The sequence below is a fragment of the Myripristis murdjan genome, chromosome 18, assembly GCF_902150065.1.
Source record: "Myripristis murdjan chromosome 18, fMyrMur1.1, whole genome shotgun sequence".
NCBI lineage: Eukaryota > Metazoa > Chordata > Actinopteri > Holocentriformes > Holocentridae > Myripristis > Myripristis murdjan.
This window is the reverse complement of record NC_043997.1, coordinates 14,508,481-14,532,276: the sequence shown is the minus strand read 5'-3', so window position 1 is coordinate 14,532,276 and position 23,796 is coordinate 14,508,481. Positions and strand designations below refer to the sequence as shown.

At 44.0% G+C, this 23,796-nt stretch overlaps 1 protein-coding gene across 4 annotated transcripts in view; it reads left to right on the top strand.

Moving 5' to 3' along the window:
* Window positions 1-276: 276 nt before the first annotated feature.
* The window catches only part of arap2 (ArfGAP with RhoGAP domain, ankyrin repeat and PH domain 2), a 161,286-nt gene continuing 137,766 nt past the window's right edge, over window positions 277-23,796 (top strand). Inside the window, exons 1-9 of one of the 4 annotated variants that reach the window (XM_030076540.1) lie at window positions 281-527; window positions 1,565-1,643; window positions 4,042-4,940; window positions 5,985-6,067; window positions 9,506-9,582; window positions 9,886-9,950; window positions 10,786-11,160; window positions 12,606-12,675; window positions 20,991-21,111. In XM_030076540.1, coding sequence (XP_029932400.1) covers window positions 4,132-4,940; window positions 5,985-6,067; window positions 9,506-9,582; window positions 9,886-9,950; window positions 10,786-11,160; window positions 12,606-12,675; window positions 20,991-21,111 — 1,600 coding nt within the window. In that variant the 5' untranslated portion in view covers window positions 281-527; window positions 1,565-1,643; window positions 4,042-4,131. Of the gene's footprint in view, window positions 528-1,123; window positions 1,146-1,564; window positions 1,644-4,041; window positions 4,941-5,984; window positions 6,068-9,505; window positions 9,583-9,885; window positions 9,951-10,785; window positions 11,161-12,605; window positions 12,676-20,990; window positions 21,112-23,796 lie in introns of those variants that run through there. The other 3 variants (XM_030076542.1, XM_030076539.1, XM_030076541.1) reach the window with 3 other exon arrangements.

Genomic DNA, 23,796 nt, shown 5'->3' with positions numbered 1-23,796 from the left:
AACCCTGTGCAGTTTGGCAGAATGCACCTTTAAAAGAATGGAAAACAGCTGCATGGAAAAGATCACACATGGCAAAGTTGTGATTCTGAAAAAAACTATCTCAGTAACTTTTCAGTACTTTTGATATGATACTTTTAATTTGACTTAAGCAGAGTTTTACAGCAGTGCTTGTGCCTGTACTTGACTAAAACATCATCATCATCATCATCATCATCATCATCATCATCAGAGTGGCAGTAGTTCCTCTCAGCAGGTACCGTGCAGTTTGAGGCTGAAGTGGGCGTGGAGTTGGTCTGAGCGCCCCAACAGGCAGCAGAGGGAACGAAACAGAAACGACAGTCCAACCACGTTGTGGACTTGAACGCCTACAACTTTCAGTCACACACACACACACACATACACAGAGTTCCTACGCCGGTGTGTGTGTGTATGTATGAGTGTGTTTGGAGACCGTAGACGGCGGCGGAGGAGAGGAGCGCAGTTTTATGGATTCTACCTGGGCTTTCCAGCTCCCTTTGACACCGCAGGTGAGTTTTTGCGTGACGCGCGTTGTGTCAACAGCGTTAATACCTCGTTCCACTTCACACCCTGTGTTGTAAGCACCTTACTGAAAACGGATTAAACTAGTTGGGAAACAAACAAAATACAACAATCAAGTCCAGTGGTATGTTTATCCCTTTGAGTTGTGGAGTAGTTTAGCACTTCACTATGATTTTATCAATTAAGCCCCGCATGTTAGAGGAAGGCTTACCAGATAAGGACAACTGCTTCTTTCTCTGTTACACCAATGTTACAAGGCTGTGTAAACGTTTATAACAGTTACCAGTTAGTGCACAAAGCATTTCAAAGTGCCACCTTTTGTCAGTGAACAGTTCTTCCTTGTCATGTTGACTAACCAAGCCTCTAGTCTGAGTTTGTCAGTGGCAGAGCGTCATCGGCCCTGCAGCTGTGTTTCTCCCAGAGTGACGACAAGTTCAGGCTTACCAGCACTTTAACCCAGTGCACTCTGCACAAAGCATCCCTGACACAGGCAGGAGCACAAAAACAACATGGTCATTTAAATAAATAAATTAAAAAAGATAGATAACATTAAAAAAAAAAAAAAAAAAAAAAAATAGGAATACTTCCACAGACAAATTCATCAGGTAAGTGTTTGGCTCTCATATGGTGGATGTATTTGTAACATTGCACTTTGCACTGACGATTAGGTCATTCGCTCTGGAGGTCCAACCATCTCTGGTGAGAAGTTTGTTGGGTGCATTGTGTACTCAGTGGTTCCTTTTTTTACCGTTTGGTTTTACACCCCTAGTGTATACCAGGTTATATCTGGAGGATGCAGTTTGTAGCACCTCAGTACTTCATTTCAGTAGCATTTTGTGCCTTTATGAGATAAAATAGCAACTACTTCGATTTGGATATTGCACTTGGCCGCATTGCAGTTTCAGTAACATCTCGATTAAAGGGTGAGTGTCCTGTGCACTAATGCTGTGCCAGTTTTTATTAGCAATCAGGACAGAATACACAAAGAGCACAGTACTTACGAAGCCAAAACATTTTCTGACAGGTCGCAACTGAAGAGTTAAACAAACCACGGTGATTCAACAGGGCATGCGGTTGTGGCTGAGATTCCAGAGCGCACACAGGTATTTCCCAAACCAGGAAGAAGCTCCAGATATTGGACTTTGATCTTAGTTGACTGGCAGAGGGATGTTCAGAAATGATATAGGTGTGTTTATGTGCGTGTGTGCGGATGTGGATGTGTGTTTTCATGAGTAAGAGAGAGTGAGTCATTGTATAACCATAGCTAGTGGCAGTGTAGCCTGCAGAACACACAGGGCGTGACACACACACACACACACACACACACAGACACACACCACTACATTGGCATTCATTTTCAAATGTACTCTGTTTTGTGTGGAGGACTGAGCTTATCTGAACTTGGCTCTGTCCCAGTGCTTTGATTATCTGGTGACCCACTGTAGGCTACTGTGTGTGTATCTGTGTGTGTGTGTGTGTGTGTGTGTGTGTGTGTCTCTATACGGCTTATTGCATGCCTTTTGCTTCCCATTTATGTCCCCAAATCCAATGTCTCGTATGTTTCTGTTCCCCTATGGCATTTAAAAACATGCAGTTTATCTTGTGAGGCTCTCTTCTGGCTCCCTGCTATTGATCCTGCAAACTACATGGGCTTTCACACAGAGGCAATGGCAGTGGATCAAAGCGCTCATATGCAGCCCTTAATAATGTTTGCTGAAGTTGAGTGTGTGCCTCTGTGCCTCTCTGAGTGTGTCTCTTTGCTTGTTTGTGCCTGTGTGTATGGCAGTGTGTGCATGTGTGAGAGTTGGTGCGAGTGGGTGTTTAGTGCTAAAAGGCAGAAATGCGGAGCAGGCCAGGTCAAATGTGCTAGCAAGCATTGGCGTGTGCCTGCTTTACTTAGCGCTGGCGAGGAGCCAATACAGGTCCCTGCATGTTAACACTGCAATACACAGCTGGGCTGGGCTGATAAATGCACTTCTATTATATGGAGTTTATACAGGAGGATAATGCGTGGAGCAAGGACTTTTTTTTTTTGTCCTGGGGCCCTCACTACTAAAAATGTGAAGTGCTATAATGTGCTTTAAATGATGGAGCCACAACACAGGCTGAGAGCAGTTTGTTGTTTGTGTTCACCAGGAACACCAGAAGAGCAGAGAGACGAAAACTGGCTTTTGAAAGTCTTTACTCATACCATACACAGCTGATGTCAACCGCCCTTTGACATCAGCGCTCGCCTTTTGAGATATGTGTCATAGAAATGTGTGAGCAGTGATGTTGTAGCGTAACACATGCAGTTGTCTTTCACCGGGACCAAATGAAAGTACACGGTAGTTAAAGGTCAGTTTTCCTTCTTCTTTGGTCGCTTTGATCAAGTTGTGTGGTTTAAAAAAAACAAGAACATTCAAGTGTGCTCACACGCATGCACATGCACACACACACACACACACACAAACACACACATATACACATGTCCAAACACCCCTCAAGGAAAGATGAGGCTTACTTGAAAAAGCAGAAGTAACATTTGAAACCTTATGTAGATGTGCAACCTCACAGAGGAGAAGTGGGCGTGATGCTGTGGTGTGTTCCCCTGTCTTCCTGTGTGTGTTAGTTAGAGAGTGTGTGTGTGTGTGTTTGTGAGAGAAACAGAGACAGAGAGACACAGTAAGGATGGCAAATCTAATTTTGCAAGTCAAGAGTTCATCAGTGCTTGACTTTGAGAAAGCCTGAATGAGAGAGGATCAAGAATTGGACAAAATAACAACTGGCTGTGCTCTTTGCCAGGGCCGTTATGTTTATTACGAGGCAGTGAGCTGTGATGTAAATCCTGGCTTTAAGCATTTTTAAACACGGTTTGCTGTTGTAAGTGCTGCCAAAGACTGACGTTTCAATAAAGATGCCAGCTGAAACCCCAGCTAGTTGCCCTTTGCGCCAGAAATTATTTTCCGTGTCATCTGATTCAAATGCCAGACAGAAATGGCAAGTCTTCTAACATGTAAATACCAACAGCTGACCACAGAGACACTTAACAGTTTGTGCTATTTCCTTGTAGCTATTTCTGTTTCCTGCTGTTTCGTCCAGAAGTGATGATACAGTATGTTCAGTTGCCTAAATTTAGGGGCTACATTATTCATGTGGTTATCTGTTGAAAGAACAATGGAAGACACCGCGTGTTGGACCACAGAGAGATGCAAGTACACTTAGTTAGTTCTCAATTAGTTTTAATCAATTTAAATAAAAGTATAAGCTCTAATTTGAGGTCTAATTTAGCCAGTTTTGGACAATGAATGTATAAATATCTATACTGTAGCATAATGGCATATTTTCCTCTTTAACCTTCATGAAACTTTCAGAAGTCAAACAACCTGGCTGTTACACAAGAGTCTTTGTACTTTTCAACATTGATTTCCTTAATTTTGGACTTAAGTTTTAATGGCCCTGCATGGGTGTAGCCCTCATATTCTTTCACCTATCATGATTTATCTTTTTGTGTATCCACAGCTTAATGGTGACCCACTACTTCCTCTACTGTCGGTGTTCACCACATTCGTCAGCCTCTCCCTGATGTGGCGGCCTTGGGTCTGATGCACCATGGCCGAGCCTCCAGAGCCCAGCCAGGAGATCGTGGACTGGCTGGACACCCTGCGTCTTCCCCAGTACACCCTGTGCTTCCAGCAGGGTGGCTACCAAACTTTGCAAGACTGCAAGGACCTCACAGATGAGCGCCTCCTCGAGCTCAGGGTGTTTCCTACCGGCCACCGGAGGCGCATCCTCCGCAGTTTGGAAGCACTCGTGTTGGAGCAGGAAAGTGGGGAGGAACAGGCGGAGGCGGGGAATGAAAACGTGAGGGGCCGGAGGAAGCCCGTCCCACACCCGAGACATATCTTCCTGAAGGACAGAAAAAGGGGGACGTCATGCCAGCACGCTCAGCCAGTGGAAAGGAGGAAGTATGATTTGGAGGGGAGTCAAACTTTACCCCCAGGAGCAGGATTAGGAGTGGAAACCGAGGCTGTCTCAGAGAACAGAGGCCTCTCCCCGCCCCAGCCAGCGCCGCGCAACCCCCAGAACATCTGCACCCGCTCCACTGCCTCCATCTCCACCACCAGCAGTGACTCTCTCTCCCTTTCTTCCCACTCTGAAATACCGTCCGACTGGGAGATTTCCTCCGAGGACCCTTCCTTCTCCAGCGCTGACTCTGTCCCTTATCCACCTGAAGGCTTCCACCCAGCGCCGACTGAGGACCAAAGTGGCTTTCAGGGCGAGATGGTGGAAAATGCCATCTATGAAAGAGAGCCCAGCATTGAGGCTCCCAGGGGTCCGCGGCCGACACGCTCCTATCGGCTGAGGCACCGGCCTGTCCCTGAAATCCCAAATCAGGTCATTCTGCCACCTCAGGACAGGTACAAACGTTAACCTTTCGCTTCAACGAGTTGGAATCGGCTACAACCTTGCTTATGTGGCTCCAAAGTTAGAATTTCTCTTTTTTCCATATTGTACCACACCGGCGCACATGTCCTCTGTATCTGCTGGTTGCAACACTTCATTGAAGCTGCATCACAGTCATATGGGAGTTATAAGGGATAGTTTTGGTAGTTTATAACTAAGGCCATATTAAAATGTTTGTTTCCTGTTGTTTTTATTTGTACATAGCACAACCTCACTGCAGGCTTTAGTGACTAGAAACATAAAACTTTGCTGCAGCTTGTTGCCAGCCTTCAGCATAATCCACCAGGACACTCGATTTCAGCATCAAACCATCATTAATGTTGTTTTTGAAGCAGGAAGCTCACAGCAACACTCAAACACATATTAAAACTGTCTGCCCCAAAAAAGTGGTTGCCAACGGTGCTTTTCCACAAGTTTTATTCAGCATTTCCATACATTGCCTTGTATACATGCATGCTCAGCGGCTATGTCGGCTAACGCTGTGTTCACTTCATCTCGGACCTGATAATTTCCATCTTACGAATTTGTGACCTGCAACAACATGGCGCTCACAGTGTCAGCTCGGGATAAATGAATCAATGCTCACAAAAAGAAGAAACTCAGTTTACCTCTGAGGGGAATACCAGAGAAAAGAGCATGATTTTTTTTCTGTATAACCACACTGTGAGTGTAGTGTTCTCTCAGGTTGGAAATTTATGAATGGAAATTCCAAGGTCTGATAAAGTTGTACACTGCCCATTTGTAAAAGAACACCAACACGTTAAATATTTGCTCACTTAGCTTTGAGAATCATCTTTCTTGAGCCCCTGAGTCTTCTAACTTGTCTTACTGAATTTTCTGCTCAACATAATACTCTATCCATGTATGTTGCTGCACTTTTGAACTATGAAACTAACTTCTCCACTTCCACATCTCTATTCCACATGTACATGGCGTTACCTGTTTCTCCCACGTGCTACAGTGGTGGTTCTAATCCACTGATTTCTCTTCCTCCTCAGGAGCACACCACTAGCGCAAACAACCAGCCCTGAACACCTACCCGGCTCCGAGGGTCCCACCGGTGCAAACGGCATACAGAAAGGTACACACAGTCTTTCAGCTGCACCCGCTTCATCTCTGCCATGAATATTTCATTTGGCAGCAGAGTCAGCGGTGCTGTTGTTTGCCCGGATGAAAGAGGAAGGGAGAGGAGAGGCGGATAGCGTGTGGGTGGGGTGGGGGTGTTCGGTGGCTGTGTCGTGGGAAAAAGCGTCGCCCTGTTTTGAGCGCGCATCTCGTTGGAAATGTGCTCTCTCACATCTCGTTCCGTGGTGAGGCCCTCGTGTGTCTTCCTGCCGCCAGGCTCACCAAAGTTTTAAGAAGTTGTTTAACTTTGCTAATAACACACAGTCTTGTAATACATGCAGTACAAATATGTTGTGAATTTTTCTTTTCCCCTCGCTGTGTTCATTGGACTTCGTTGACCCTCATGTCTTTTTTGATGTGCATGCAGGGGGGAGGTTTGGAGGTTCTCCCAGGACTACATGCCATGTTTCTGACAGCCAGACATGCTAAGGCTCATAGTTCCTCTTGATGATAATATGCATAAACGCGCGTGAAAGAATTGTGAAATGTCTTCGCGGGACTGCTTTTGCATACATCGTGACACTTTCTCTGACCGAAATCTATTCCGTGCCTGACACGGAACAGATTTCTGTCCGTCTCTGCACTTCATCTCTCCTCACTTTTCTTTTTCGGCTTATTCCTCCTTGTTCCATGTACTTTTACTGCAGTAGTCTCTTGGTAGGCCCTGTCTTCCAACTTCTTGTCTGTATGGAACAAGAGAGGGAGTGAGACTAGACAGAAGAAGGGAGTAAAGCAAGACGGTGAAGTGGGGAGGGAAGAGGGAAGAGGAGATGGATGCAAAACAGTCTGAGAGAAGGAGGAAGAGAGGGAGCCAAGACGGTCCCCGAGCAGGGAAACGGGGAGCTTGCCTAGCAAGCTAGATCTCCCTTCACAGCGAGGCCTAGCAAGGAGGTGTTTGACATATCATTTCACCCAAGCATATTTGAAGAGTTTCCTGCCAAGGTGAGCTCCATCACTTGGAAAAAAGTGAAATATAGTCTCACAAAAGGACTGTTATATGAAATTAAATGTTACAACAGATGGACAGTAAACGAAATATCAAACATTTTTTGATCAGGAAAATATCATTTTGACAACACTTTGTCTTGTAGTGCCTCAGGGGTTGCTCTACACTAAAACAGTGGACTGGGGAGATTAGTCAGTATTTAAAAAAACATTGCACCAGTAGGACTGCTAGGTCTTTGAATGGACACTTGAATACATTTTATTAAACAGAAATGGCAGATTGTCTTGTTTAATCAGAATTACAGCAACATTGGTGTGGTATTATCAAGTCCCATCGTGACTTAAGTTCTTACTTGTACACAAGACACATTACATCAGAATAAACACTCAAAGTAGCAATGAGGCATCTCGTCTCACATGGCTCAAATATATTTCATTGTATCTCTGCTAATGGGCATTTATGAATCATGCTCAAAGCTGTGTTTTCAAAATAGCTCAATTCTCTTTTACATATTCATAATGGATTTAAACTCGTACAATATGATGACTTGTTTGGTTACTACTTTGAATTCACATGGTGGCAGTTTGTGTCCTCTAAATCTCAGTGCTGGGAGCGACACAGACGAGCGATATTAACACACTGACCCGCAGTTGCCTGACTTAAAAAGGAGGAAGTTTCAATGAGAGCAAAACCAGTCCCCTCATAACTAAGTCCGAGCTGACGGCTACATCAAAGTCGCCTCCCAGGCTCTGACCAGAGAGGGTCTGGTTAGGGCCAGATAAAGAGGCTGCGTGGCAGATTGAGAGAAACAAAGGCAGAAGATGGAGGCGCAGCCAGCGAAGGAAGAATAGAGGGGAATCTGAGGGGAATAGAGCGCGAGCAGCATCCTGTGGGCCTCCGAGAGAGCCGTGAGTGGCCTGAAGGTCGACCAATAGATGATGATAAATGATGGTCACCGCCTGCCCACCGAGCCTGTCCACAGAGAGGTTTCTGTGATACAGTGGACGCTGTTATATCATCAAGCAAACTGACCCCTTCATAAAGGCTACCAGGCCTGGTAACATGCCCTCTGTGCCCTTCTGTAATGGATTGCTTGGATGTGTGACTCAGTGTCTGTATACCTTGCCTGTTTATTTATAGTGCATGAACTTTTCCTTGTATCTCTTGCACTTTTTAAAATGTCTATCTTGAATCTTTGTAATGTCCATTTGTTGGCTTTTAACAGTATAAAACAAAAATGAACAAATCCTCTTATATCCTCTTAGGTGTCCAACCCATTGCACATTCTGTTTTTTTTTTTTTTTTAATATTATAAATAATACATTACGAGCCTTTTGCTCTGTAGTTTTATCAGTCCATTTCTCCCAGTTGCTATTAAACAAATCCTCCTTAACCCTTAGGGTGAATGGTAGTTTATCGGGGGATCGATCTTATACCAGCTCCTTTTTTTTGTTAAAGCAGCATCCAACATTATTTCAACAAAGTCACTTTTTTCCATTGCCTCCTCAGTTAGGTTGCCCAAGTTAAAGTATTTTAAAGTCCTTGGTAGTTTTGCATCCCAAAATGTCCTTAAAAGTCTGGCAGACCGTGTCCCAAGACATTGAGATTTTTTTTTTTTTTTTTTTTTTTTTTACAAGTCCAGAATATATGAGAGTGGTTAGCGTCTGCCCGCACTGTCTCCAAACAGATATCTGTTTGGTTTTAATTTGGCGTGCGATAAAACACCTCATTCAGGCAAATGTCCATCTTTTTGGCTTTGGGCATCTTTATGTGTCTCAGTGTTCTTTTTTTCCCCCCTTTTAATCTGTATGTGCCACTGTACTGTCTGTGCTTGTGTCTGTTCCTCTGCTCGTGTTGGCGTGTGTGTGTCTTAGCCCCGTGGTGGTGTCTTCTGGCCCTCACCATCCTCAGGAGAGGGTGGTGTCATTTTTCACAGTGACAGGCAGTGGCCCACGCAGGGTGGCCCCGGGTCTCCACTCTAATAGTGTCTGGGACGAGTCTCTCCACAACCCCCCTCCACCCCCCACCCCCCTCCACACACCCACCCACACCCCCCTGCCTCCACCGACCACCGACCACGGTCCCTACAGGGAGCCAAGTCAGAGAAATGGCCTTGGCACAGGCTGTCTGTTTGAGAGAGGAAAAAGGAGGATCGTACTCCCAGTTGGGCAAGGAGGGGGCACAGGCAGAGAGATAGGCATGCAAAAACAAAATTTAATTGGTTTACTTCTTGCATGGATCAAGGGTTGGCACATTTTTTTTAAGATCAATGAGTTGGCTTAATCAAAGGGCACTATAACGTCTGAGTGATTTAAATTTTAACTGGAACAATCCTTTTAAGCTCCTTACTTTAATGCACCATGTTTAGGCCTTCACACTGTGTACCGCTAGTTCCGCTAATGCCACAACAAAACAACAATTGTGCTTTCTCTCTGTGTCCTTTTTTAGCTCCGCTTCAAAGAACCTTGACTCCCATTGTTCCCTATGGAGAGACGTTCCTGTACAACAACCCCGAAAACATTCTGGTGAGACGGTGTAAACTCTTCCTAGTGGACAGTGACTAGCAGCTTGTTGGGGAGCAGGTCTCCAACACTATCAGCTATGTTCCAACCACAGTGCTCACACTAAACTTCCCCCTTAGTGGTGTGTTGTCACCGTGCAAACAGCGCAAAGTGGAAGATGTGCTTTGTTCACATTGGCCTCTGAGGTTAATAGAAATGTCAAGTAGCCACCAAGCAAACCTGGCTACCATGCCAACATGATAACAGTATCTGACTGAAAGACTGACATCTGTTTCTTCTGATGCTAATCTCTTTTGGCCTCTACAGGAACAAGGAGCTAAAGAAGCGGCAAAGACAGATTTTAAAGACAAGATAAAGCAAAAGAAGCCAAGGTACTGTATGTTGATGTGATACTTCTCTGTTTTGTCTGCCACTGCCGTCCTACATTCCTACCTGCTACGGCCACAAATAGAAGCTCACGTGTTCTGAAAAGAGGAAGGTGTACCACTGATGAAGTTGCTGTGGTTTAGGCTACAAGTCTCAGCACAAACGATACAGTACTGTAAAGTCATTATGACATGCCGCTGTTGTAGCCGATGGTGCAAGACCGGGAAATTCTGAAACGATGTCAGCCTTTTAAACCAAAACACATGCTTGAAGCCCATCACTAAATTTAAGTCACTTTTCATAGTCACATTAACCATTTGCAAACAAGGTTTAAGTTTTAAAAGAAATTTAGGATGAAAACAAAGGCCTATACGCTAGTAATACTTGCTTTGCATCATCACACTTAATACAGCTGTCGAGCTCCACTTACAATAATGATAAAATGGAGGATATGACCGATTGTATTCTAGGGGAATAAGAGCATAGGCAGCTGATAATACTTTAATACACACAAATAATATCCAAATTATACAGTAATAATGATAATTGTAATAATTACAATTCTCATTCGGTCTAACAAACATTGCTTCACTTATTTTCTGTAAAACAGTTCAAGGCTGTGTATTGTGACAGTTTAATTGTAGGTTGTCATAGCAGTCTCAAGTCCCCGGTTATTGGCTCAAAGTTGATCATGCACACCACAAATGTTGTTTTGGTTGCACTAGACCTTAACTGTTATTTCACTGTAAAGGCTTTTTTTTTTGCAGATTGTTCCTCATAAAATGATATGATGAAAGTGGATTTATAATTCAGCTGTAACACGCGCGTGTCCTCTTACAGGAAAAAGGCTAAACACAAGGGACGGGAGCCCAAGAAAAACACGTCAGCTGCTCCCGACCCCTATGAGGAAGACTACTCGACGGTGGAAGAGTGTGCGGCTATTGTGCAGCGAGCCAATTGGGACATGCTGAAAGCTGCTACGTTGACCCCTGAACCTCAAACTACCAGCCTAACAGCCTCTGGCCCCGCCTCTCAGGGCGGAGCTATGAAGATGGTGGTCTGTGACCTCTATTCAGAGCCTTTTGATGCTCTTGGGGGTCCGGTCAGAAACGTGCTGCCTGTGACCTCGGACATTTCACCGTACGCGTGCTTCTATGGACCCCCGAAACAACAGCTGATCAAAGCCGGTTGGCTGGACAAGCTGTCTCCTCAAGGGTAGGTCACTGCTGGCCAATCATATTGCATCTGGAGTCCAGGTCAATGATAAACACCATTTCTAATAATTTCAGTGCAAAGTGCAATTTTCAGGCAACGTTAAGTTAGAAAATCCTCCACTCAATGATACACTTATCTCCATACAAACTGCAAAACTCTATCTGTAACTCTTTAGTCTTATATTTAGTGTTAAAATCTTGTTTTGCTGCAGACAGTCAAAAGAAATAATCCCACCTCTTTCCATTTTCTTGACTCAAGTGTCATTTTCTTGATCCTAGTGGGTTGATCTGCCTTATTCTGCCATGTTTCAGCATATTTATACTTGTTTGCAGAAAATTCCTGAAACAAGTAGAAAGTGCATTGGGAACAAGAGGGATTATCTGATCCTACTGTCAATTTTTCACTTGATGTGAGAAAAACAGCATTTTAGCACTGAATATCAGACTATATGACTTGGTAAGATTATTATTATTATTTATTTTATTTTTTTTGCAGTGTAATCCTCTGCAGTAGAACATGTAGCAGTTTTTGTCACTGCTGCCCTATGTGGTCTAGGGATTTATGTTTTGTGGGTTGGTAATTTTAACTGTCAGTATGAACACCAAACAATGGTGTGCGGCTACTCGGCTTTTAGTGTGTCACTTCCTGCCTCGAGCCATTTCAGTCTTGTGGTCAGGAAACCCCACACTCCAGGTAACACCACGGCTTCCTGTTTATCTGTGCCCCCGTTCCTCAGTATTCTGATGTAATTTCCTTTTCTTTTACTTTTCGTATTCCTTCTATCCTCATGTGTCTCCTGTCTTTGATGATTTTTTAAAACTGACAAGTGATATTAGACACAGACGCCTGATTCGGGCCCTATCCATTATGCATAGTGTCAGTGCAAGTAACGGAAAGGAGTGGAAGATATAGGAGGCAACTTCAGGGCACTGATATGCGTGCTAGTTTGGCTTTCATAAACCTGGCAAAGCTGCATTTTGATTTAGTGTCTTGGCGCCGTGCACGTCACCGCCGCGCAGAGCCGAAGCTATCAATCATATCCTATCTTTTTATATTCTGCTTTACCACTTGATTTGCATAGGTTTTGGCGAGCTGCCCTTGGGCTGTTGAATATTCAAACTGAAAGTGGCCATTTGTTTTTATTATGCTAATTGACAGCTGTTGATACAACTTTTGACATTAATGAATCAATGGCACTCTTGATGAAATATGAGTACCTGTTCAACGCATATTTAATCGTTGCCTTTCAATACCTTGGTTGTCTTGGACGCGTGGCTCTTGATGTGCCTCTTGAGTTATCTTCCACTTTAGTTAAGTAATATTCAAAACCGAATTAATTTGATTGAATGAGTCAGATTGGCGGAGAATTGGTGACAGTCCGAGAAGCAGGTGGCAATCATCTGTTCTGTTCCCGCTCTCCATTTTCGTCTCGCTTTGTTTTTCAGAAACTGCGTATTTCAGAGGAGGTGGGTGCGATTTGACGGGGAGAGTCTGGCCTACTACAACAATGACAAGGTGAGTGAGAGATGTCCCGCTTGCACACACACACACACGCAGCAACGACAAGCTTGCCACATGACCTTCACCAACTGGAGAAAACACACCTACACAAAAGCTTCCTGCGTGCGCCCGTTCGCACGTCGCCTCTCAATCCTCACACTCCGTCCTGACACACCCACGGCCCCCCCGCTCGCTAAGCCAATTTCACTCCTTTGTCATAGAAAGGAAATCTATTTTTAAGCTGCTAACACCTCCGGTCCGTTCACTTATACCTGTGCCGTGGAGTCAGCCAAGCCAAACATTCGCCTTGCTTCCTCCTCGTTGTCATCATCATCATCATTAGCCCGGCGGGGTAAAGAATGGGGGCAAGGACGCTGCGACATTACGCCACGCATGACTGCCCAGCGCTCTCCCTATGCCCGCCCTGTCATACAGTAAAGTACATTGATGTTGGCACCTGACCAATTTCCCCGAGAAAGAGAGGAGGGGGACGGGAGGTAAGGGAGCGAAGACGACTCACCTCTTTTTCGCCTCCCTCAGCACTTCTCCTCTTACTGTCTCCCTCTTCCTCTCTTCATCCTCCTTCTGTCTTGACAGTCAAGTTTGAAATTCCGCTTAGCATCACCTGCCTCGCCATCAGAGAGAAGGGAAGAAAGTGATGAGGGGTGGCGGGGAAGACGAGGAGGAGGAGGAGGGGGAGGAAAAGGAGAAGGAGAAGGGGGGGGTTTAAAAAAAAATGCCTGGAGCTGAAACTCGATTGGATGCTAACCAAAGATGCAAAGGGCATTTTAACCTCCACCTCTGCAGTGTGAATACTCCTATTTTTTTGTCTTTCTACCTTCTCCCACAGCCTTTTCTTTTGTCTTCCGCTCCAAAAATGGGTTTGGGCTGCACCTTGGGACGGAGACAACAGCGGGTCCTCGGCTGAGGCGCGCACAAAAGCTGCCTGAACGGTTGACACTTCACCGAATTGGGCGCCTTGCAATCAGATACTCAGCCAAGCGGCGTGCTGGTGTGCTCGGCTTGGCAATGCATGTATTGTATGTGAGCGCATGCGTTTTCTTTGACTGCTGCCACCTTTTCCTTTTATCACATTAGTCAGATGCAGACAAGAGTTGTAACCCCTTCTTGTCCGCAGTGCAAATTTAAAATTTCCTTTGCGGCGCTGAGCTGAGAGCAAATCTGTTGGAATTTTTAAAGTTTGTGAAAGTATGTAGTAGTCTTGACCCTCCTGTAGTTACTATTCTAGTTACTATTATTGCTATAATTGCTCCTCACATTATTATTATTATTAGTTTTACGTCATACCATGATCAGCCATGCTCAGGCACAAAAAAATATGTGAAATCAACATGTGAAATCATAGCAGTAGAGCCACATTTCTGGATAATTCTCACAGAAAATGTTGTTTTTCTTCCCCTAACAGAAAAAAATCAGTGGAGCTTTTCCTTAACACACTAAATTTAGTATTTACTCATTATTAAACAAGACTTTTGGACATATACACTATGTGCTTAAGCGAGGGTCAAGTGGTTGTATGCGCCTTTTTTTTCTTTTTTTCTTTTTTGGACAAATTGCTCTTTACATTCTTGCTCTTGCAGCTGACCCTCAGATACAAAGCACATTATGAACCAGTGTGTTCTTTTGTGTGTGTGTATGAGCGTGTGTGTGTGTGTGTGTATGTGTGGGTGATAGAGAGAGTGTGGCAGCGACCTCAGCACACCCTCCCTAGGCCAGCTCTTTTTCGCTGCAGCAGCATTGCACAACATCACAATCAATGATGTGGGACCTGTCTGATGCCTGCTCGTTAATCACTTACTAATTATAGCCTTCCATGCTCTCTCTCTCTCTCTCTCTCTTTCCCTCCATTTTCTTTCCATTGCGTTTGCCGCTTTATTTATCAGGACACGCTCCATCGCTGGCAGAGTGGGTATCGGCAGGGAGGCCGGCAAGTCAGCACTTTATACTTGGTGTCGCTGTAGTTGTGTAGGCTCGGCAGTTGGAGGGAAGATGAAAGTTTGTATGTGTATGAGTGTGTGCGTGCGTGTGTGTGTGTGTGTGTGTGTGTGTGTGTGAGGGAACAGGGATTGTTGTTTAGACTTTATAAAGTCATTCTGCCAATGTGACTTTCCCCTCTGAGAAAGCAGAGGGCTTCATCATGTTTCGGGTGAGTGGAGAGGTCGAGCACAATCTCTCTGTCATCCCTGCTCTGTTTGGCCAGCTGAGGCCCCGTGCCACCCCGCGTGCCACCCGGTGCCACTTCTGTGGGGCGCGAGGGTAGGAGGAGATTGTTACTGCATGGGCAGACAGGAAGCCTCTCAATGCTGTTTTTTTTTTTTTTTCTTTGTCAGCGAGTGAAAGATGGGTCGGGGGGCTTGCAGTCCCTCACAGTGCAGAGACGTACACTGCCGAAGAATCTCCATCAGAACAAGTCACTTAGTCTGATATTCAGTGTTAAAATCTTTTTCTTCAAACGAATGGGATCTGGCTTCCAATGCAGTTTCACCTGTTACAGCTCTCTGTTTCTGTCATTAAGCATAAATATGGTTAATTAAGCCAGAATAAGGAAGTTTAGCCTGCTAATGTCAAGAAAATGACACTTGGCTCAAGAATATACTGGAAAGAAGTTGCTTAGCATTGGAAAGACGTGAGATTATCTCATTGCGCTGGTAGATTTTTTTTTTCTTGGTTGAATAAAAACAGGATTTTAACACTGAATATGAGAGAAAAAGACTTGTTAAGATGGAGATGTTGGAGTCTGGGTTGGAAGATGGAAGGCAGACTGATATAAGTGTGATGGCATCAGGCGGCACACTGTTTTCTCTCTTTCTTCCTCCCACTTTCACACACATGTACACACACATAGGCACACACACAGGCACACACACACACACACACACACACACACACACAGAGGCCCGCATGCGTAAATACTAAGACATTCCCATGCTCAGTCTCCCTCTCCCCAACTTTCAACACCCGAAACTCTTTTATAGTTTGAAATCCAATGGGATCCGTCAGCTCCAGACAGAACTAATCGCACTTAATCACCGTCGCAGCCTGAAGGTCTCTGGCCTTGGTGATGTCATCAGTGGGGTAGTGGTGGTGGTGGCGTGGGAGAGTAGCTAGATCCTCAGTCTCACTTCTCCCTCCCTACAGCGCTGCATCCAATCCATCTCATCAATCGGCCCTTTCGCCTGATTTCGTCAACCCCGGGATTGGCTCGGGAGACTGCTCCAGGGCCCGAGATGCGGTCCTGAGGGTCCTGATGTTGTGTCGTATGTGTGTGTGCGAGCGAGTGTGTGTCTGTGTGTGTTTGTGAAAACAGTCCAACCTGTCCAAAGCCCGGCTTTGGGATGTGAGGGGAGGAGGTGAGGGGGATCGCTGAGAGGGATGAAGGGATGAGAGGATGGGGAGGGGGATGAGGCTGGATAGGAGGGTAAAGGGGAGATGAGGTTTTAGGATCAGGGATCAGTCTTTCGGTGTGTCAGTCTCTCTGAATGTCTGTCTGTCTGTCTGTCTGACGCTGCAAAGCTCTTTCATGCCAAGCCTGAAAGCTCCTCCACTTACTTCCCCATCTCTTCTCAAAACCCCACCACTGACACTTAACACCCCAGTGTTATTTTGTTGTTGCTTTTTTGGACACAAGCTTTCCTGTTCTTTCACTTTTGATTTTGTTCCGTCTTGATCAGTAAGATAAGTGCGTTCAGTTCCATTTAGTTTAGCTTAGCCCTTTTCATCACTTTGGAGGCTGATTGAGTCTTTATCATTGTAGATGTTTGGTACATTTTCAAATGAATGTTTGTGTCCTGGTTTTGATCGCATTTTGTTCTCTCCAGCTCTGCCACTCTCATCTGTGGTTTCATGTTTACAAATGCACGCTGCGTGGCCAAGTCTTGTTGAAACCCACAGATTTTTGTTTTAACATGTAGTGGAAATTCCAAGGTTTTCTAAGATACCAAATGTGCCCTGCTGAATTACAGAGAAATGTTTATAAAATGATGCGCAAGACATCCTGATATTTTCTATTTGATGTAATGGTGCAGATGTAACCCAAGAGTGATGTTGCTTCAGTGAAGCATTGCAACCAGCAAATACAAAATAATCCAACTTTGAAGGTACTTACAGGGAAATTTAAGGTAAAATAAGGAATTCAAGGTGTATAGAGGCACAAAAAGTTGCCCTTACTTTTCTCAGTAAGCAAATGGCTGTTGTCAAACTAAACTCTGGGCTGATGACCCCCAGATGGACTGACATTTGGACAAGAACCCTCAAATAAGCATGTATTTGTCAGAGAACTCCCTCTAGTTTTGCCAACTAAAATGTCATTGTGATAATGAATGAGTGAAATATTAGCATCATTTACACATTTCACTGAGCATGGAAGCATCATCATCACCCTTGAGGGACTCCACTCGGGGAGCCACTGATTAAGGATATATTGTCATTGTCCAAATACTTTCAGTGTGTTGTACATTTTTTTTTTTTTTTTGTTTGAGATGCAGTTTCACACCTTAGCCAGTGGGTGTCCTCGTGCCTCCACTGAAAACCCACCCATTTGGCAGTTCAAGGACTCAAAGTCCATGCTGGTGGTAAAACTCTTCCTACCCCCTTTACCCTCCTCTGTCTTTCTCTCTACATGGTGCCTCTATTATAGTAGACTTTAGCTCCATTGCTCTGCCTTAATTGTTTCCTGCAGTTTCCTTGGTTGTGTTTTTGAAAAGAATGAAGAGACATAGTTATTCACACAAGAGGGGCAGTTCCACAAAACCCTGCCCCGTGAAATGACAGAGTTTGATGGAATTTTTTGGGGGGGTAAAAAAAAAAGAGGTAGAGAGACAGGAACTGCTTGGATGAATGAGCGGAGGGGCTTGTGGAAGGAGTGAGAGTGGGAGGGAGGTGAAGGGACGATTCCGGGGTGAGGAAAACGAGTGTAGGGGGAGATGTTGGGAGAGGGAGGTGAATCAGGTGTGTCCATTATTGGAGAGAGAGATAGTTAGGCCTCATTGCTTCTTTGGCAGTCCTCTGAGATTAGTCTATAAACTCTGTGTGTGTGTGTGTGTGTGTGTGTGTGTGTGTGTGTGTGTGTGTGTGTGTGTGTGTGTGTGTGTAGATGGATGGATGGATGGATAGACAGAGATAGAGTACTTTATTGATCTCCAGAAGGGGAAATAATGTTGTTGCAGCAGTTACAATCTCACAAAGATAATATCACAATAAATAGAAGACCAAGTGTGCAAATAATGCAGATAGTTACTATAAAAATAAGCAGCTCTGCACTGAATATGACACAATAAGTAGCTGAAAGCTTAAAATACATAATGCATTTGTATATGTGTGGGTCTGTGTCCACTGAGTTAACTTAGACTGCTTCTTTGGAAACAACAACAGCTCTCCTGTGACCCCACCGTCAGAGTATTTACATATACTGTAGCTCGCAATTAAACAACTCTCTCCTTCATGACCCAAAAACTAGAATTAAAACAATTAATTAACGCTAACCCATATTAGGTATAATTATCAGCACGTAGCCACCACAGAGCTAATTCTCTCCCTTTCTCCTTTTCCTCACCTTCTTTAACTTCAGTCTAAATTTAGGGAGAGGGAGAGAGAGAGAGAGAGAGAGAGAGAGAGAGAGAGAGAGGCTGAGACTGAGAGGGAGAGAGAGAGAGAGAGATTGGTGTGAAATTCCTGGGGAGAGAGATGCGTTGGCTGGCTGTCGGTAATTAGGTTGAGCCACTCCTTGCCATTGTTAACATCCTACTTTAATATGAGTGGAAGGACCCCTCTCTGACCCTCTTAGGCATCTTCATTTCTGCCTGATGTCTCTCTTTTCCAGATTTTTTTTTTCCCCCTCTCCTACCACTGCCTCCCAGCGAGGTTACTGCTTCCCATGTCTCCTTTTTGTCTTGATTATGGATTTGTGCTCTCGCCTTTTTCGTCTGTTTTTATCTCTTTCATTGTATCTCCTCTCGGTCTTTGTTTTCTCTCTGCTTTCCTTCCCCGTAGTCCTCTCCTTGGCCTTTCACACAAACCTAATTTCTCTTTCTTTTCCTCATTTCACGCTCTCTCCATCCCCTCCCACCGCCCCCGCTCTCCCTAACTGACTGCGCTGGCTGGTATTTTTGGCTGTACGGTCTCTAGAAATAGGCTTTTGTGGATGGCAAGGTCACTGGCTTAATTAAGAATGGCGAGAGGGAGTCCGAAGTCCACTTCCTCCCTTCCTTCCTTCCTCCATCCGTCCCTCCTTCCTTCCCGCACGTTCTTCTCGCTCTCCGTCCTCGCCCCCATCACCAACCTCTGCACAGGACCGCGCGGCACTATGCATCGCAATCACTACAGGCCATTATATGTCATGCCTCGGCCTGCGAAGAATCAAAATTCAGGTCAAGCACAAAAAAAAAGGACAAAAAAAAGTGAGACGTCTGTGTTTTTTTTCCCCCCTTTTCTCCTATCAGCGTACTTTGCGATGATAATGACATTACCGACATGAATAATGCAATGTCTGGAGTGACCCTCATTCTTTATTTTATTTTATTTCTTTATTTATTTTTTAACCCAGCGATTTTCACGCCGCTGCCGAGGCGTAATGTTCTGTCCCCTACTTCACTCCACTGCAAGAACATTACAATATGAGATGTTCGTAGCCTTTTCCAGTCGCTTTGAGGGCATTCCTCTGTTATACTTGCCACAACACGGTTTGAATACTGATTCGGTTTTCCATTCTGTCCTTGCCTCTTTTTGCAAGTGAAAATCCCGAGGTTTGGCTACTGGTTTTTCGCGCCCCTGCTCTTGCTCTTTCGCTGTGATAATGACCCAATACTTTCGTTGCCATCGTCAGGGGACACCCCAAAGAGGGTCACAAAGCCTCCTGTGTCACCCTGCCCTTATTTGCCTTGCTAGAGCTGCTGGGGGAATGTGGGGGTAATGAAACACTACACACAGCCAAATCCCGCTTTACCCAACAAGCACTTCTGCGCTTTACTCAAATCCCCAGCACTGTGTGTCTGCCTCTTTATAAATATTTGAGAAGTTTGTTTTCAGCATGTAGATTTGTTTTAGAAGTCTGGTAACACCCAGATGACAGTGCTGTGTGTGTTGTGCTTGTGTTTGGGTTTCTTCAAAGTATATTCACCTTTTGGACAGTTTTCTTCATTGCACCTTGATTTCAAATTACCCATACACCACATCATTGCATTCAGTTCAGACAGACACATAATGGACTCCTAATGGTTCTTTAAACAAAGTGGTTCCATTAAAAACCTACTAAAGGTTGTTTAGGATTAGATTTGATGCTGATTTGGATTGATACACTATAATTTGCCATAGAAATGAATACCTTTTTCATGTCCTGTTTCTCTACCGTACCTTATATTGCAGGGTTAAGTCTCAAAGAACCATTACTTTTAGCTAAAGAACCCTTAGAAAAGAGTTCTTGAACCGATTGCGTCCATGGAGAACTCTTTTGAAAAAGGTTCTCCAGAGAATTGTGTCTTTGAAGAAAGTTCCTCAAAGAACTTTTTCTGGTAGTTCTTAGAGGCACCTTGGGGAATTCTTGGAAGACCCATTTAAAGAAGCAGCTTTTTAAAGGACTGTGCTCTGAAAGGTTCCTTGTGGAATCAGAGATGTGTTTTTCTACACTTGGACACGACTGTGAAGAACCATCTTCAGTTCCGGTTGGCACCTCATATTTTTCGGTGCGTGTATATTTTGATGCATGGTCATTTTCTGTGTAGTTCAAAGATCACATGTACACAAGTGACTGTCAGCTTGCTAAACAGTATTCAGCTCATACCCAAATATCGAGCATGAGTTTGCAGTTATCATTTCCAGCGCAGACTCTATTATTCCTGCAGCAGGTTTAATTCAAATGCAGCTTGTCCAGGAACTGTGTGCCATTTATCAAAGTTATTGCTTGAAAGGAACAGGGAAGCTATTTCTGTAAATAAATTTGACGCCGCATTGATGGGTTATGGTTTTGGTTCGATGAAGATGTCTGTCAGTAGGATATTTGATGGTGTTTCAAATTGAATGAGATCTTATGAGCAGTTGAAGGTAATTCAACTTTGAATTACACATGTATTGACGCAAACAAGGCACTGAACAAGAAAAACAAGGGTGGGTCTGCAGATGCAGATAATAGAAATGAGCAAAAATTCAATAATGGCATTAGTGTGTATGTGTGTGTGTGTGGATATGTGCTTGTGCTTTCATATCCAGTTGGTATGTGTTTGTGCCTGGCTGTTTCTGCAGTGCATCTTTTGTGTGTATATGTAAATCACCATCTCTCACTCTCTTCCTCATGCCTGTGTTTGTGTTTCTCTCTCCAGGAAATGTACTCAAAGGGAATGATCCTGGCCAGTGCCATCAGGCAGGTGAGAGGACTTGGGGACAACAAGTTCGAGGTTGTTACCGGCCTTAGGACCTTCATATTCCGGGCGGAAAAAGAAGGTACAACGAGAAGTGCACCACTCACTTTTCTACTCCTCTGCCTCTTCTACATTTTGAAGTTACTCGTTCCCATCATTCCACTTGTCTGCTTTTTTTTCTGTTTTTCCCTCTAACTCCACTGGAGAGGAAAAAAAGCAGCATCTGAACATATCATTTAGCCTCACATTAAGTCTTAAAATCTTTTTTTTTCTTAGAACAGGTGTAAAGATCTACCAGTGGGATGAGCTAATCCCACTTGTTTCCATTGCAGTTTCACTCTTTTCAGGATTTTTTTTTTTAGGCAGAATAAGGCAGTTCAGCCCACTAGTGTCAAGAAAATGATACTTGATTCAAGAAAATATTGAAAACAAGTCAATTAGCATTGGAAACAAGTGGATTTATGTCAAGCACTGGCAGATTTCATCACTTGTTTGAAGAGAAATTTTAACACTGAATATGAGACTAAATGATATGTTCAGCTGGAATTTTTTTTTTTCCACAGTGTCTCTTTTCTCTCGCCTTCCCCGGCTCTGCGTCTCGATCATTTCCTCTCCCTCCTCCCTACCTGTCTGGTTTTCTCTCGTCTCTCTCCCTCGTACCTCTCTCTCCCTTTGGAAGCCCCTATGATAAGCCTCTCTCCCGTTTCCTTCTCTTTTTGGTTTCTTTTTGATTCTCATATTTCTTAATGCTCGTCTTTCCCTTTTCTCCCCTGCCTCTCTTTCATCCAAAATGGAGTGGGAGCTGTATTTGCTGTTTGCCTTCACCTGTAAGCTTCATCTGTGCTGGCTTTAATGAGAGGGGAAAGGCGCGTTTTCCACTCCTTGCCCCCCTGCCTTCTTTGATGTAATCTATAAGCTTCGCTGAGTCAAATGACCTATCCATCAATCTAGGGCGCCCTCTTGGGGGTCTGATTACATCACAGGACACAGGCCTGTGACCTTTCCTTTGATTCATGTGGCTGAGTGAGATTTGAAAATAGTTGAATATTGGCACAGCAACGGCATCGGGACCTTTTTTTGAATCGGGCGTTGCGATCTTTGAGAACGCAGTGGAGTTTTAGGATGGTGTCTGTATGGCGAGGAGGTCAGGGAGACCTCAAAGCGAGTTATTGACGTATTGACATCGGGCCAGCTCAGAATAGTGCCATCAGTGTTTGACCTACCCCATCATATGTATTGAGCATGAGCTTATTGGTCTTGTTAAGTTCAAGTGGTCATGTAGCAGTCAATACTATGGGCAAAAAACTGGAACTAGTCCATAAGTTTCTAGTCAGCCGTTGTGACCTTAAAGCGGTTTGACTGTACGCTGAAGCCTCTTGCCTGAGTCTGACATGCTAACAGCTGTTTCAGGTCTCCCAGCTGTTTCTGTGAGAGGCCTCAAGACACAATCAAAGCTTTATCAGTTAGGGTACTATGAGGGGTGGCAGTTAGAAAGGCAAACTTGTGACCAGATGGTTGCCGGTTTGAATCCCAGTTGTGGGAAGCCTGCGGTTGTACCTGATATGAAAGGCTGCCACTGAATCGGGGTGAAGCGTTGCTGAAAAAGAGCGCACATGCTCACTAAATCTTCCCTGTAGAAGTTAAAAAACAAAATAATGATGCAAGGAAAAAAAAAAAAAGGATCAAATCACTATTTGGAAATGGACATGCACCTCATAGTATGAAAACACATTGCTTTTCAGAACATACTTGTTCAAATGCCAGTTGAGAAGTAACATTACATCTTTAACCATTCTTGAATATATTTACCAAGTAATTACACTTTTATAAGTAGTTTTTGGAATCAATATCTTAATTAAGAATTAACTGTAACTGTAATGTGAGTACTTTTATTGTTAGAAAGGAGTAATAGCAGTATTACATTTTGATACCAATGGGCATAATTGATACTGGCTTGGCTGATATCCCCAATGACTCATTAAAACATTTGCAGTGAATCTGCTGGAATGAGGAATGAGGAATGGAGAGAATTTTGAAACATAACAGAAAGTCATGATTTCTGATAAAGTGAATTTTGGTCAGCTACTCTTTTGCATGAGCGATTTTCAAAACATACTACAAGCTCTACAATCTCATCTGAAGTATTGGTCCTTCTCTTTGATTATTAAGTGGATAGCTGGGTTGGAGCCATGTTGAGAGCTGTTGTAAATGCCTGAACAAGCTGTGACTGTGTAGCAGTCAGTTCAAATGTTGTCAAATATTATGTTTGCTGAACAAATCTGCATCTGAATGAAAGGTCATTAAGAAATCAAAATGAGAATTGAAAATTACCACTCTGCCCTGTATTTACCTGTGGAAAAAAAAACAAACAAACTTTGTGAACCCTTCAGCTCTGGCTCTCCTGTTGGGGCTGGTTGGGTGGGCTGGTTGGTCATTACAAATGCATGCTGTGCGGCAAAGCTTTGTTCACACCCACAGAACTTTATTTTAAATTCCAGTTTTGGCCTCAAGGTTTCCAGACACAACAAATACTGTATGTCCTGCTGAATTACAGGAAAATGTGTATAAAACAATGCACAACACATCAAGATATTTTCTATTTGATGTGATGAAATAATGAGAAGAAATTTAAGAGAAAATCAGAGTTTAAGGGGTTTAAATGCAAATTGTAAATGACCACTCTTTGTAGAACTTACTGTATGTGTCAGAACTGAAAAAGCTTTGTTAAGCCAATATTCAAGTATTGCTGGAATGAAGAATAGCACTG